Source organism: Passer montanus, unplaced genomic scaffold (genome assembly GCF_014805655.1).
Source record: "Passer montanus isolate IOZ18808 unplaced genomic scaffold, ASM1480565v1 scaffold26, whole genome shotgun sequence".
Taxonomy (NCBI): domain Eukaryota; kingdom Metazoa; phylum Chordata; class Aves; order Passeriformes; family Passeridae; genus Passer; species Passer montanus.
In genome coordinates this window covers 1,524,591-1,538,349 of record NW_024367261.1, presented here as the reverse complement: position 1 = coordinate 1,538,349, position 13,759 = coordinate 1,524,591, and the positions used below count along the sequence as shown (strand labels likewise).

The 13,759-nt window shown below is 41.2% G+C and overlaps 1 protein-coding gene across 9 annotated transcripts in view; it reads right to left on the bottom strand.

Annotated features, from left to right (window-relative positions):
* Window positions 1-13,759, bottom strand: part of RREB1 (ras responsive element binding protein 1) — a 122,016-nt gene that overhangs the window by 57,278 nt on the left and 50,979 nt on the right. For all 9 annotated transcript variants that reach the window (XM_039712020.1, XM_039712027.1, XM_039712021.1 and 6 more), the window contains 4 exons: window positions 7,771-7,890; window positions 6,225-6,427; window positions 1,600-1,689; window positions 104-267 (listed from right to left, as the gene is read on the bottom strand). In XM_039712020.1, coding sequence (XP_039567954.1) covers window positions 104-267; window positions 1,600-1,689; window positions 6,225-6,427; window positions 7,771-7,890 — 577 coding nt within the window. The remainder of the gene's footprint in view (window positions 1-103; window positions 268-1,599; window positions 1,690-6,224; window positions 6,428-7,770; window positions 7,891-13,759) is intronic.

The window sequence follows — 13,759 nt, the reverse complement described above, 5'->3', positions numbered from 1 at the left end:
CACTTTGCCTAAGTGTCTTTGCTAGTCTCTCCAAGGAAAAAAACCAGCCCCCTATGCTGTAATCCTTTCCTTTCCAAACTCCTGGGACACGCTCAGCACTCACCTGTGCATGTTTCCATTGGTGGTGAAGGACTGTCCACATACTGAACATTTGTAAGGCCTTTCACCTGAGTGCACCAGCATGTGGCGATCAAGGGAGCTCGCTGAGCTCAGAGACTTTCCACAGATGCTGCAGGAATGGTCTGTCCCTCCAGTGTCAGTGTTATGCTGGAGAAAGCAATGATTTTTTTTTTTCATTGAATGCCCCTTCTGAAGTGCCAGTAAAATATCAGCAAGAACTATAAACATCTTAAATTAAGCAGCTCTAAAGAGCTACTTGGCACAACACCTTATATGAGGGTGTGCCCTGTAGATACCTCTCCTCCCCAGCCCTCCTCCCTCAACTCCAGCCCCCCTCATCTTTAACCCTTAATGCACCAGCACAAGTAGCTGTTTCATACAGCCTGCAATGCAGCATTTCTGCTGGGTCTGCAGCAGAAGAGGATACAGAGGGACTCAGCAACAACCCATCAGACATATGGGACCTTGGGATACTTTAAGCTGTGCAGTGGTTTGGGATTGTACGAGTGGTAAGAAAAGAAGATGGAATTATGAACTTCACAGCAGAAGACAGACACTTAAAAACAAATTCTCTTTAAAGATATTAAATTTTAACTTACTGCATAGCAAGACAACAAAACTAAGCTGCTTCTGAGTGTACATACAGACATCTATGCCCAGACGAATGCATTACAAGGTAAAGTTATGGCTATTAGCTACTGTGCTATATGTACCACTCTTTCTCACTTGCATTCAGAGACTTGAAAATTTCTTCACATACAAAAAAAAATTTCTTCACATAAAAAAACCACCAGGAGAGTAAGAAAAAAATAATTAAGTAACAGTTACAGTACAGGAGGAAAAATTGAAGTAAAAAGTATCTGGTGAAGCCAGTTGTCAACCACACCTTAGCATCCAAAGCAGAACCCTCTGCTAGAGAAAAGGGCAAACCTCCTTATTAAGTATGCATATATTTCAGGAGGAGCAAGAACAGGCCTGTAGATGACAAAAAAGTGCATTATCCAGTTAAAAAAAAAAAAACAACTCCCAAAACTGCTATATCCTGTGAAAGACTGAGAGACTCTTCTACACTGAGTTGATTTAAAAATTATGTCTTCCTGCTTCATAATTTGCATGACCAGTAAAAAGATCTGTACTCAAACAGGATAATAAAACAGGACTTAGGCCTCATGATGGAAGTGGTTTTCCGGATCCTTAGGATACCTTAAGCAATGCAGAACAGGACACACATCCTTGTTTGAGCCACTTGGTGGGGGGTGGAATGCCAGGCAAGGAAGGGAAGAAAATTACCCACCTCAGGGTTAGGTTTGTGGGGTGTGCTTTTTGAAGAAAATGCAAGAGAAGGCTAAATAAAAGCAAAACAATGGGAGCATTTCATTGGCTTGCACATGGAATTGTTTTTCACCACTGCAGAATGCAACCTGGCAAATGAAACACTCTTAATAAAAGTAAGAGACCAAGAGCTGGTACTCTGCATACCTGACGAATGTGCATAGTTAGCTGGTGCTGTGTAGTGCAAATCTTTTCACACAGAGGACAGGTATAGGAAGACTTCTCTTCTTTTGTTTCCTGTGGACAAAAGAGAACGAAACAATCAGAAGGAATATCAGTGTAAAAGGACTAGAAAGCTGTCAGTGATGAGGATGGAAAAACATAATCCATCCCAAGTACAAAAGGCCTCTGCTAAAAGAACAACCCACATTTATCATCTGACAGAGCCCTCACATAAGTTTCAGAAACTTCTGAATTTATAAACAGGGGCCATTTCAACTATCACAGAAGTACAGCAGCTGTTTTAACAGCACACAGATACTCAGCAGTAGCAATTTAGGACAGGAAGTGAAGGCAATTGCAAGGAGCTCGAACTGCCAGGAGGAATTTAGCTGACCAGAAAGTAATTCCTGGAACATCATCAGAACACATGGGCAAACATCATTATTTTTCCCGAAGATTTTTAATAGCACAAGTTGTCAGAACTTCAGATTTTCCACCTCATCTTGATGGCAAAGCACTATCTTGGTGCCCTTTTGTAGGGGCTGCATGTTCTCCATGGCTGACTCAGAAGGAAGAGTGGCATTTACTGAATCATCAGCACCATTTCCTTCAGCATCCTGTGTTTCTGCTGGAAGCATCACATCTAGGCACACCAGCCAGGCCCCACCCTTCTGAAGCTCGCAAGATCTGATGAGATCATAGCAAGAAAGAGGTGACAATGCAGGAGTGTACGTGACTCCAAAAAAACCCATTATGAACCCCATCATTCTCCGCCCAGGTGAGAATCAGGAGTTGATGGTCAAACCACGAGTACAAACAATGAAGCCGACACGGAGAGCTCAACCTGATTTAAGTATGCCCTTGAGACATTGAGCAAAGCCACCACTCTTCCAGCCAAGGATGAAATGACACTCTTGCAGGAACCAAAGCTGTTTGCCTTAATTTGTCCACAAGGACGGCTACTGGATGATGTAAAGGGCATTTTCACAACCTCACCAGAAGCCAGGCATGGCTTATGCACCAACGCCTGTGTATTATAAGGAAGATGATTTGACACTCAAAATTAAACCAGAGTTTTCCACTAGAATGATGCATACCTCTAGTAACAAGACAGTACAAAAACCATCTCTGCATAAATAATGGGAAAGCATAATTTTTATGCCAAGTGACATTTTCTACTGAAGTTCTTTGTGGCTATCTTAAGTATAATTAGTAAAAGCTTGAAAACAAGCAAAAAGCAGAACCCATTCTCAGCAGCTCCTTAGCTGCAAGTTGATGGGTATGAGTGTGTCTATGCATTTCCTCTCTCCACACAATTCTCTTTCCTCAGTGATATTCCAAAGTCATCAACTGAGAAGCAACCATTTCCAGGCTGTCAGACACAAGCATTCACAAACAACATTGTGAATGACTAACCCAAGTCTCTGTGACAAATTCGCTAGCACATCAGGATAGTGAGATGCTGACACAGAGTTAGAGAAAGTTCTTTTTTATGTCTCATTGAGGAAATATTCCATTCCCTTCTGCATGATTTGGGGAACCATTTTAAGAAGTACCTGTATTATGTTTTGTTTTCAAAAACAGGGCCATAATAATTTTGCAATAAGCTCTGCAACCTGTGGACATGCATGAAGAGCTATTTTACCATTGTTCTGAAGAAAACAAGTCTTCAGACTTTGTTTCTAAAATTAAAGGATTAGGTTCTCCCACTCCTCCCCATTCTTTTGCTTGTACATGTTTTCCAACTACATTTCAGCCTCTACATCCCAAAGGTAATCACCATAGGCCACACATACAGGCCAAGGTTTAATGTACTAGCACTTGCAAAACATTAGAAAGAAAGCAAGAAAGGCTGCCATTATGAAGTCTGAACACTCAAAGAAAATTAAAATGCATTATCTCAGTGCCCCTCGCCCATTTTTATATACAAACATGCAATTCACAAACATTCATTCCATCCTACTAATACAACTTTAATTTTACTATATATGAAGTCTGAACACTCAAAGAAAATTAAAATGCATTATCTCAGTGCCCCTCCCCCATTTTTTTATATACAAACATGTAATTCACAAACATTCATTCCATCCCACTAATACAACTTTAATTTTACTATTTGCAACCTGACTGTGGAGTAATGTTCAGCTCCAATTATACAGCAGCCTGTTAAAAGCTGGCTCAAGACAGCACAAACACACTGTGCCGTGAGGAAAATCCCTGCATACGTGCTGACAGTTCAGATGATGTTTAATCCCCAGGCTATTTCTGCAAAATTATCAACCCACTACTGATTTTTGTTCCCCTCTTCTTTAAACGAGTGCAGTTCTACATGATGCACTTGATGATTTCAAAGCCTGCTTTCCAGACTGCCTTCTCTTCAAATCAGCGAATTAACAGAAGATAGAGTAATTACTGGTTCAACCTTGAAGCAAAGATCAGAAACACACTATAGCTCAGCCAGAGCTGATTAGTATTGAATCTGAGGTTTATTATTAACTAAAATCCAAACTTTCTCCAGTGGTCAGACAGGCTACAAGCTGCATACCGTAACACAGCTCAAGCAAATCCGTTGACTAACCCAATCCAGACCAAAAAACATTAGCATCCCTACTGTAAGAGTACCCCCATTCACCAATTTAAAACACAGCATTCAGCTACCCCACCAGAGCCAAGTTGGTGAAAACACAGTTCTTGAACTGAAAGATAAAATTAGCAGCTCATTTGTCAGCTACTCTCCCTTTAGTAAGTCAATCTGGCACAACTGCTCTGCATTCAACTGATGGCAAATGCTTTTGGAGCTGTGCATTAAGTCTGTCTTTTTTTCTCCAGCCCAAAAAACACCTCTGTCACATTTTTTATTTTCGTCAAGAACGAAGCAAACGAGAAGTTGAAATACATGCAGGCTGATGTGGGAACATGCTTTTTATGCTATGGGCAGACGGCAGCCAAGATAAAGTCAGCATTATAAAGAGAACCATAGACTTTGGGACAAAGGTTCAGGGCAAAATGTTTCGCTGCCAGCTCGTGGGAAACAGCAGTCAGACCCAGAAAATCAGCTGTTATTATCCTTGAAATTATAATAAGGGGCATATTCTGACAAGAATCTGAGGTCCCTGCACTGCTACACACTAAAACAATTCAGTGCTTTCATTCTGTTAATGCTGAAAGTGGAAATTTGCTGTATTAGAGCCTGCTAACAAGACTGATACCCACTTAGTATTTCACATCTCACTTCTATCTTCTCAGTAATGTAGCTATTTGCCCCTCTGGCTTTAACAATCTTTCGGCCAAAAGACAAATAGGCAATTTACTATGTTTTCAATGTATTTATTTATTTTTATGCTGTAAGAATCCCTCTTAATCCTGTCACATTTACTCTCGAGCTTCCTTTGATTCGATGCCCACCGAAATACCAGGTGGAATAAAGGTCACCAACACTAATAAACTTCCCTGAAGCCAGACCACATGGTGTACCGGTGGACAGCTGTGTAACAGCACTGCCCTGAGACTGGTCTGGGCTCCAGTGCCTCACTTCACATGATGAAATCAAGGAAGCAGAGGAGCCCCTAAGTGAGAACATTGTAAATACAACTTAGAGCCAGGTGCTAGACAATAGAATCCCACAAACACAGCTGTCTGTATACTGCCCATTCCTCATTTAAAGATGTCCATTTACAGCTAATGGCTTTTAACTCCTTTCATGCTAGAAAATCCAAGACAAGTCGTAAGTCTATCAACTGGGCAGCTACTCAGCAAGCTATTAATAAACTACTATAGGAACATCACATGAGTCATGCCTCTCAACCTTTCTGGTCCCTGTTACATCTTGATTCATTTACAAAGTCTCTGTGCTTCACCTCAAGCTCTGAAGTCAAATGACCACAGGGATTTTTTATTTTTTTTTTTATATTCTGCAGCACCTTCTTGGGTCGAGCTTGGCCCAGCAGGCAAAAAACACAGATATAAATAACTACAGCTTAACTGATACGACTCACTCCTTTCACTTGTTTAGATCAATACTGCTACCAGCTGGTGCCATCAACGGGTAAATGGAAAAAACCTGATAAAAGCTACATATATTTACTCTGCAAAATTCATACAAGGCATTCTGCACTAGCTCTTCAGGCTTTTATTAACAAGAAGTTCACCTTACACTACACATATGAACTGAGCATCCTCATGAATGTTTTGTTCCAGAACCACCTTTAACCATAAATTACTTGAACCCTCCACGGGGCAGCTACACCCCTCATGAGATTATGTGAATGCAAGAGCCTGGAGAAAGGATGCAGCAGGACAAAATGGCAATTCTTAGGTGACTTTCTTGCTGCTAGGGGCATCTGCTAGACGAGCTCAACATTGCGTGACACTGGAGCTCATGCTCAAATGTTTTTTGTGTGTCAATCCAAGCATGTGGACCCTTCTCATTCACAGTTTTCTTAAGTTATGGTCTGGAGAGATACCAGAAAACATTCATAGAGGAACAGGGTAAGAAACAACCACTGAGGGGAGAAAAGGCAAAACAATCAAAGAAACATAAATTACATCTTATCCCTTTCCAAGTAGCTGCTTGTCTCCCCTTTGCCCTCCCTGCATTTGGGTTTATGTACCTGGTTCCTCCTGCCAATCCGATTTGGTGCAGGAGACTTTGAGGGAGATTTGACATTTTGAGAATTTCCGCCGTTTTCAGCTATTTTCCCCACATTCATCACTGCTGACATCATGGCATCAATGGAGGACAAGTCTGCTCCGTCCAAACTGTTTGGTGAGCTTGGTGATACCTTATAGCTGTTTAAGCTTTCCAGCTGCTTCTCTGGAATTAAAAACAAAAACACACATAGGAGTTCCTAGGCCATCTTAAAAAAAAACTCCAAACAATCCACAGTATTTTCAGCTGCCTGTAACTCACATCACACTCTGCTGGATCATCATGGAGCACAGCCAATAGGCCATAATAAGTAGAGTTCTTATAACAGGACAAGACTCCACGATTCTCATATTGGGATGCATAGCACAATGTGCACATTTTTCTCATAGGACACGCCCATTTCCTTAATTTTTAACCTTAATTCAATATGGAGCTTATAGAGTGATTTACTTTATACTCTCTTGCTGTGAAATGGAATTATTTGTGCTGCTTTGTGATCACTATGGAATAGTAGAGCACTACTGATGAATGCACACTCTGGCAAGCACAATCATTCAAAGAGGCATGTGTTTTAAACAGAACTGCACAACTAAGGCCTTAGTAACAGTGTAGGGTACTGGGTTCTCTTTTAAGCATGGTTTAAACCAGCTCTGTATATGGAATAAGCTAAAGTAGCAAAAATCCAACCAAAACAAAACCCTGTATCCCCCATATTGCCTTTTTACTGCCACAGATGGCACATATATGGTTTTGGTATGCCAAGCCATACTAGTCCATGGAGAATATGTGTTACATACACGACTAACGACACAGCTAAAGCTGTCAAGGTTCGAACTTCTCCACCACATGCTGTAAGTAGCAGGGATGCTCCTATCTCTAATACACCTAAAATCTCATCTCGGGTTTCTCAACATACAGACGTATCAAACACACAGGAAAGGCCTTCTATTTTCTTTACAGGTTTGAAAAGGAATAGGCTTTCAAATTAAACACTCCTTTCCCCCTCAAGAAGTCTCCCTAAGAAACAGGAACACCCTGCAAGTCTACTCCTCTGTCACCTCTGGTGGAAAGCACAGAATCTTAATGTGTGTTGTGAGAAAGTCACTGCAACAGAAGAGTATGTGAGGGTGAACAAGGAGGAACACGTTTGTCTGTGAACATTTGATCTCTGCATAATACTGTCTTTGGAACATAAGTTTGAGGATTATAAACAGGTGGTTTTTTGAGGCTAAGTTATGTGGTGCCAAGTTACTGTGAGCCAAGAAAATCTTTGTTTGGAAGCCTGCAGTGGTAGCTGAGAATTTATGTGCCCATGCTTCTGTTTAACCTATTTTATACTTTTCAAATAGATAAAAGTTAGGGATGGGAAAAGAAATGTATGCACCAGTGCTTCTGCTCAATGTATCTTGTACTCTTCACACAATAAGGTGTATTGATGGGTGAGAAATGTTTCTACATTCTTAATCAATGACCTAACTTATAGTCACAGAGCCAGTTGAACCAATTACCTTCATCTTTCTCCCCTGATTGACTGTGGCTCTCTTCTGGGTTGCTGGTCTCCTCACTTAGTGTAGTATGTACAGTTGCGTCTGGCTCTTCAGCCTCTTCTTCAGCAGCACCCTCTAGCACTACATGAGGGAGAAGGAAAAAAGAGAAAGGGAGTAAGCTTTTATGGAAACCATTTTATGAAAGTAAGACTACAGCCCTTTATTTTGAGGGCTCCCCTGACTACCATAGGTCTGATGACAGGAGCATACCAGCAGCACCAGTGAAGCCAAGCACCGACTCTCATGAGTGCCCAGGCACTGGGCTGGGAGATGCTGCTGCTTCTACCAGGGGGAAAACCTGGGCAAACAAAGAAAACCCCACCAGCCTGGTTGCAGCATTAAAGTAGCAAAAAAAAGAGGAAGAGAGAGCAAGCTAGCCTGTCACTGACAGTAGTGACATTTGATTGAGAAGCTGGAAGAATATTCTGTGCCTAGAGAATTTAGGTGATTCAATCTCATACATGCACTGCTCCCCTCCTCTCTTGGAAGACTAACATTTACTCCAGTACATGAATTCATGGTGGCCACCTTCTTCCTTCTAGCAGTTGGTAAAATTACTACAGAGGTTTCTGGGACCATTTGGCACATTCCTCACATCCACTACCCAAGGTTCCCACACAAGTTGAAGACGTAAGTAACCACTGTATGTACCAAGAGAATTCCTCCACACCCCTTTCTGAAACCACAAACTTATCATGCTATCATTGGGGTTTAAGGAAGGGTGCCTGTTCTCTCTGGAGAATGACAGGGCAGTTAAACATCATTTTTAGAAGTGATGAGGAATGATCAACACATGAGAAAAAGTTGTCTGCCCACAGCACTCATGGCTATAGCCTCTGGAAAAGGTTATTTGTAATATGGAAAACTACTGATACGTTTTTAACAGAGAAATACACCTTTATAACCTTACAAGCAAAATGTTTATTTCATTATAAAAACAAACACACTGTGGACATTTAATCATCTCAGATTTACAAATCAAAACCAGTAAGCTCAATACAGGTTTTCCTTTTATCAAGAGAACAGAGACAACTGCCTTCAAACCATAGTTAACAGGGTTTCTTTCTTTTAAAAATTATATTCTCAAGGATAACATGCAAATCAGTCATGCAACACAAAATGCTGTTTGAACAGCACTTGAAAACAATCAATGACTGTGTTACCCCAACTGCCAACAATTTGGAGCACCCAAGAACAGGCAGGCAAAAAGAAAGGGCCCACCGTGTGTCAAGCAGTTCCTCATTTCACACCATGCCAGACACAGCAGTGGATTCAACCTTTCTACATGTAGCTGCCAGCCTTGTAAGGAGTGGCACACAGATGCAGTCTAGAGACAAAACCTGAGACCTGACTAAGCCCAGGTAGCGTAAGGCTCAGGAAAACATTGACCACTTAACAAACATTGCCTTCCATCTGCACCTTCAAAACCAGAAAAACAGACTAACCTGAACAACTCAAAGTAACTTTTCTCTAATTATTTTTGTACTTTTCTGTTAAGAAACTACTAGTGATCCCTGTGACACAGGGATTTCTTGCTCCAAGGTGAGGCCAAACACCCATCCTTCTGTGTTTCCTCCAGTAATTATGGGAGCCATTTATTTGTTTGGCTTTAACTGCTGCAACTGCTGTAACTTTACTGTTAATTTTGTTTGTTTTCAAAAAAGGTCCATCTCATTCAAGAGCAACATAATTATTTCTTTTCCCCCTGCCCCCATCTTATTTCAACCACTTATGTGGTAGCTGACTTACTTTTGAATAGAATAAGCAACAGAATTACTTTCAAGACTGGCCTAAATATAAAAGTGCTTGCTCCATTTGCTTAGCACTACCAAAAATAAGGACCAGTTTGAACTATTTTGAAGTATTTCTGTTAAAAAAAAAGGAAGTGCTTTAGTCCTTAAAAAACCCCTAAACAAACAAAATACACCATTCCTTCCAAAATACACATAATCATTCCTCTTTCAGTCAATACCTAGCACATTAATGTCACCACTGATACATCCTGGAAAAAAAATCTATTGTGTAATTGTGAAGACTCCTGTGTTTGCCAAGGTAACTTTAAGACAGCTTAGTAGCTTACCAGAGAACTACAGTCAGAAAATTCCTAGTGTTGCTTTTAGCAATATTGAAAATGGGAAATGTCAGAAAGAGCCTGCAGAACAGGCAGGCTTATATACACATTAAAAAACCTTACCTACTATTTCATAAAAACCTGCTAACTTGCTCTCTGCTTTTTTTTACAAGGAAAACTACATATTATACTGTTACAGCCTTTCATAGCTTCTATGAGCCAACAGTTATTTTTCTTTTCTGAATCCAAAGATTTTCTTCCAAAGGCAAGCAGATATATGTAGTCAGAGATCTTGTCCCTAAAACCATTTTCTGAATATTAAACATTTTCAATTTTGAAAGCAGTCTAGAGACTGCTGAACTGCTGCTGCATGCTTTTATTTACCTATGTATTTTCCACTGTCTTTCCACTGAAACAAAAATGCACCACTGAAACAAAGACTGCATGAGCAGCACACACCAATTTCAGAAACATAACTTTCTATTTGTAATAGGATATAGAAACAATAAGAACCCTGGGCCAAATCACTCCTTCCTGTGGGAAAACCCGTGGCAGAGTGCCTCTAGGCAGGAACATACTGAGAGATTTCTCTTGCAGCCTTCTCTTTGGTTGTTTTTTGGTTTGGTTTTTTTTTTTTTTTTTTTTTTTTTTTTTTTTTTGCTTTGGGCTGGTTGGTTTTTTGTTGTTTTTATTTTTTTTTTTCCTCTTTAAAAAATCCCATCATTGAGGATGGGGAAGTGTTGGGATTTTCTTCTACAGCACCTATGAAACTCAGGGCATCAGACAGGCAGCACCCAGCACAGATGCCCTATGCCATGCTGCCTTCAGGACTGTAAACCCTCCCAGCTCACACCAAATGCCCTGGTGTGGAAGTTGTGCTGACAGAGCCTCCTTCCTCCCTCTCCTCAAAAGAAAACAAAGACCTCCAGGAAAAAGGATAAACAGGAAATAAGCTGAGAAACAGCGCAGCCTCAGGTTACATTCAACATCAGACCAAAGCCTCTAGGAAACAGGGAAGTGGTCACAAGCATTCAAGTCATCTTCTACTTTGAAGAAACCCCCCAGTGTCACATTCATCCTGTGTGAAAAGGAGGAAAAGCAGAGAGCAAGTGACTAAGCAAGAGTGCTGACAAATGGTGGGGGGGAAAGGACCAAACAAGACAATGTAGCCCTCTCTGCATGGCCACACCAAGAGACCTGTCTTTTCTGCAGGAAAGTGTTCCTTCCACTTGATGAGGTTGCTGACAACTTGAAACTGGGGCAACTTCCATCCCACAGAGAGCCCTGAGGGGCCTAAAGCTCCTGCTTCTGACAGAGGTCCACCCCTGATGCCCCACACAACCAGCTAATGGGAAAGACATTGCAAAAGCAGAGCTTACAAAAAAAAAACACCACCACCACCTTGTTGCTTCCCATTCAGTCTGTACAGGAAGACACTTGCTAGACCTATTTCCTCCTTTGGGATAAAGTGTGACTCCACTGTATGTTAAAGCCGAGCCCATCAACTCCCCCTTTGCTTATGTGTATTTATTTGGGTTTTTTGTTTGTTTGTTTGTTTGTTTGAAGACCACTATAAACAGCTACAGCTGTTTCGCCTTCTGGTGAACAGCACCATGGATGAAGCAAAAAGGAGAACAGAGGCCACAGGAGAAGGAAGAAGAAAGGAGAAAAAATGATGAGTCTTCAGAGTCACAGTCACTTGACTTGCAACTGAGAGGCAGCTACACAAGCACAGAGCAGCACGTCCTGGCCCCTGGGAGCTGGTACAAGTCTCTGTTCCAGATTGCTCCACTGTCTTTGCACATGAGCTCTCCCTTTGGAATAGATAGGAAGAAACACACAATACAGGCAAGAAGGGGGAAAACCTGGTACACACAGCACAAAGCTGCTTATTGTTCTGCCTTCCAAAAAAAATCTACATTAACGTTAAAAGTAGAAGCCATGCACTAATTGGGCCAGGGAAAGATTAACACTCTTGGCCAAATAGTTTTATTGGTTTCATTAAACATACTGTAGTATTTAGTAAAGAACGCAGTGGAGGAGAAGAAATAAGGAAAAGAAATGACAGGTTTAGGAATGCGCACCCCCCCACCATGCATTTCAAACCACTTTTTCCCATGAGGTCCAAACAGGAATCCTGAGCCTTCTTCATCATTTCCATCTTAGCAATACTATTAGCTTAGTCAAGGCTTTCCCACTGTTTTTTTTCCCCTAAGTGGCATGAAAAAACCCCAAGGATCATTTAAATGAAGGCCAGACCTGCTAGTATACAAATTTAGACAAGAACAGAACTTCAAAGAGAGATATCGCATTTGAATAAACAAAGTTTACTGTTTACCCTTGAGATTATAATACCTAAGAATCGCTACACTGCACTCCAAACTGCTTCTGATGCACTGCTCTCCTACTAAGCTTCTACACAGTGGAACAGATTTTACTCCCAGAGCACAAACGCTCCCAAGCACAAATGGTCACTCCCACCCCAAAAGTGATGTGCGCTATCACCCGCACTACCTTTTGAACATAACTTTCTGTCAAAGCTGGCAGGAAGGAAAAAGGGTGAAAAGGCATCGTGTGGGAAGAAAAAAGGGCTAACACTATTCAAAGCACTGCCTCAAGGCAAAGGAAAACCAAATGAACAAAGTTTTCCCAACTGACCTTTTTTAATACCAACTCTGCCCCTGCTACTGAAGTGCTGGTGCTGACTCCGCACCCCACAGCAGAAAATCACTGGGAGCATCACCTCACCATCACCACTGCTGGAGCACCAGTACAGGGCAGCCCATGGGGAAAGGAAGAACAGAAAGAAAGAGAGTGGCACCAGAATATCTGGTGGCCGCTCTTTCACTTCACAATAAAAACTAAGAATGCTACCCCAAAGCTTTAGAACTTGCACCTGTAAGTAACAATTTTCCTCTACAAAATAAACTCAAAACCAAATACAAAAACAACAACCAAAAGAAGTAACACCTATTGAAGGGTACTCTCTGAGCATCAAAGAAAACAGACTTTTCTATAAACTCTGAGCTATTAGTGAAACAATTATTTTCCTTGTGTTAGTGCAGATATAATACTTTGCCCCTTGAAATAACCACGTGAGCCTACAACATCCATATGTCTACATTGTACACAGACAGATATACCCAGACATGAAATAAACAAGTGAACCACATGCTCATGGACATGCCTTAAAACTGAGTTCTGGACGATCTTTTGGTGGGAGCGGGACAGGAGAAGAAGCGCTAAACAAGAACAAGATGATCCCAGACTATTTCCAGACTATTTTGCATGCTGTTACTATAACACCTAACAGTTAGGCTAAATTTTAAATATTCAAACATATTTACTCCTCCTGTTTTATTTCCTTGCAAGCATGATGGGATATATATGTGTACATTCAGTTTTTATGTAGCTTTTGAAAATCCCTTTTTGGTGACTTATGGACTAGTAATACTCCTCAGGACTTTGGCTCAGATGACCAGAAGGTTCTCTCCAAAAAAGCATAGCAGATTTTGAACGTAGCTAATGCCTTTAGTGAACAACTCTGAGTCACCATGATAATCTGGCATTACATTGGTGCAATACACTGGAAACAAGGAAGTTGTACTAATGTAACAATGAGACACTATACTGGCAAAGCAGGGGTTTCCTGGGTAAAATTCACCTTTATGGTCCAGCTGGTCTACAGCAATGCACACAGCTACTGGGCAGCCTTAATACAAAATTCATGCCTATCCTCTTGGCCTTGTGCTTCATTTGCTAACTTGAATAAAGAAGCTATGTCTACACCTTCTGCAAGTGCTGTGTGCTGTGGAACAGCCCTCACACAGGAGCCTGTGGTCGTGCTAGGCTAGAAAAGAGAACTCGGGCAAAAGCTGC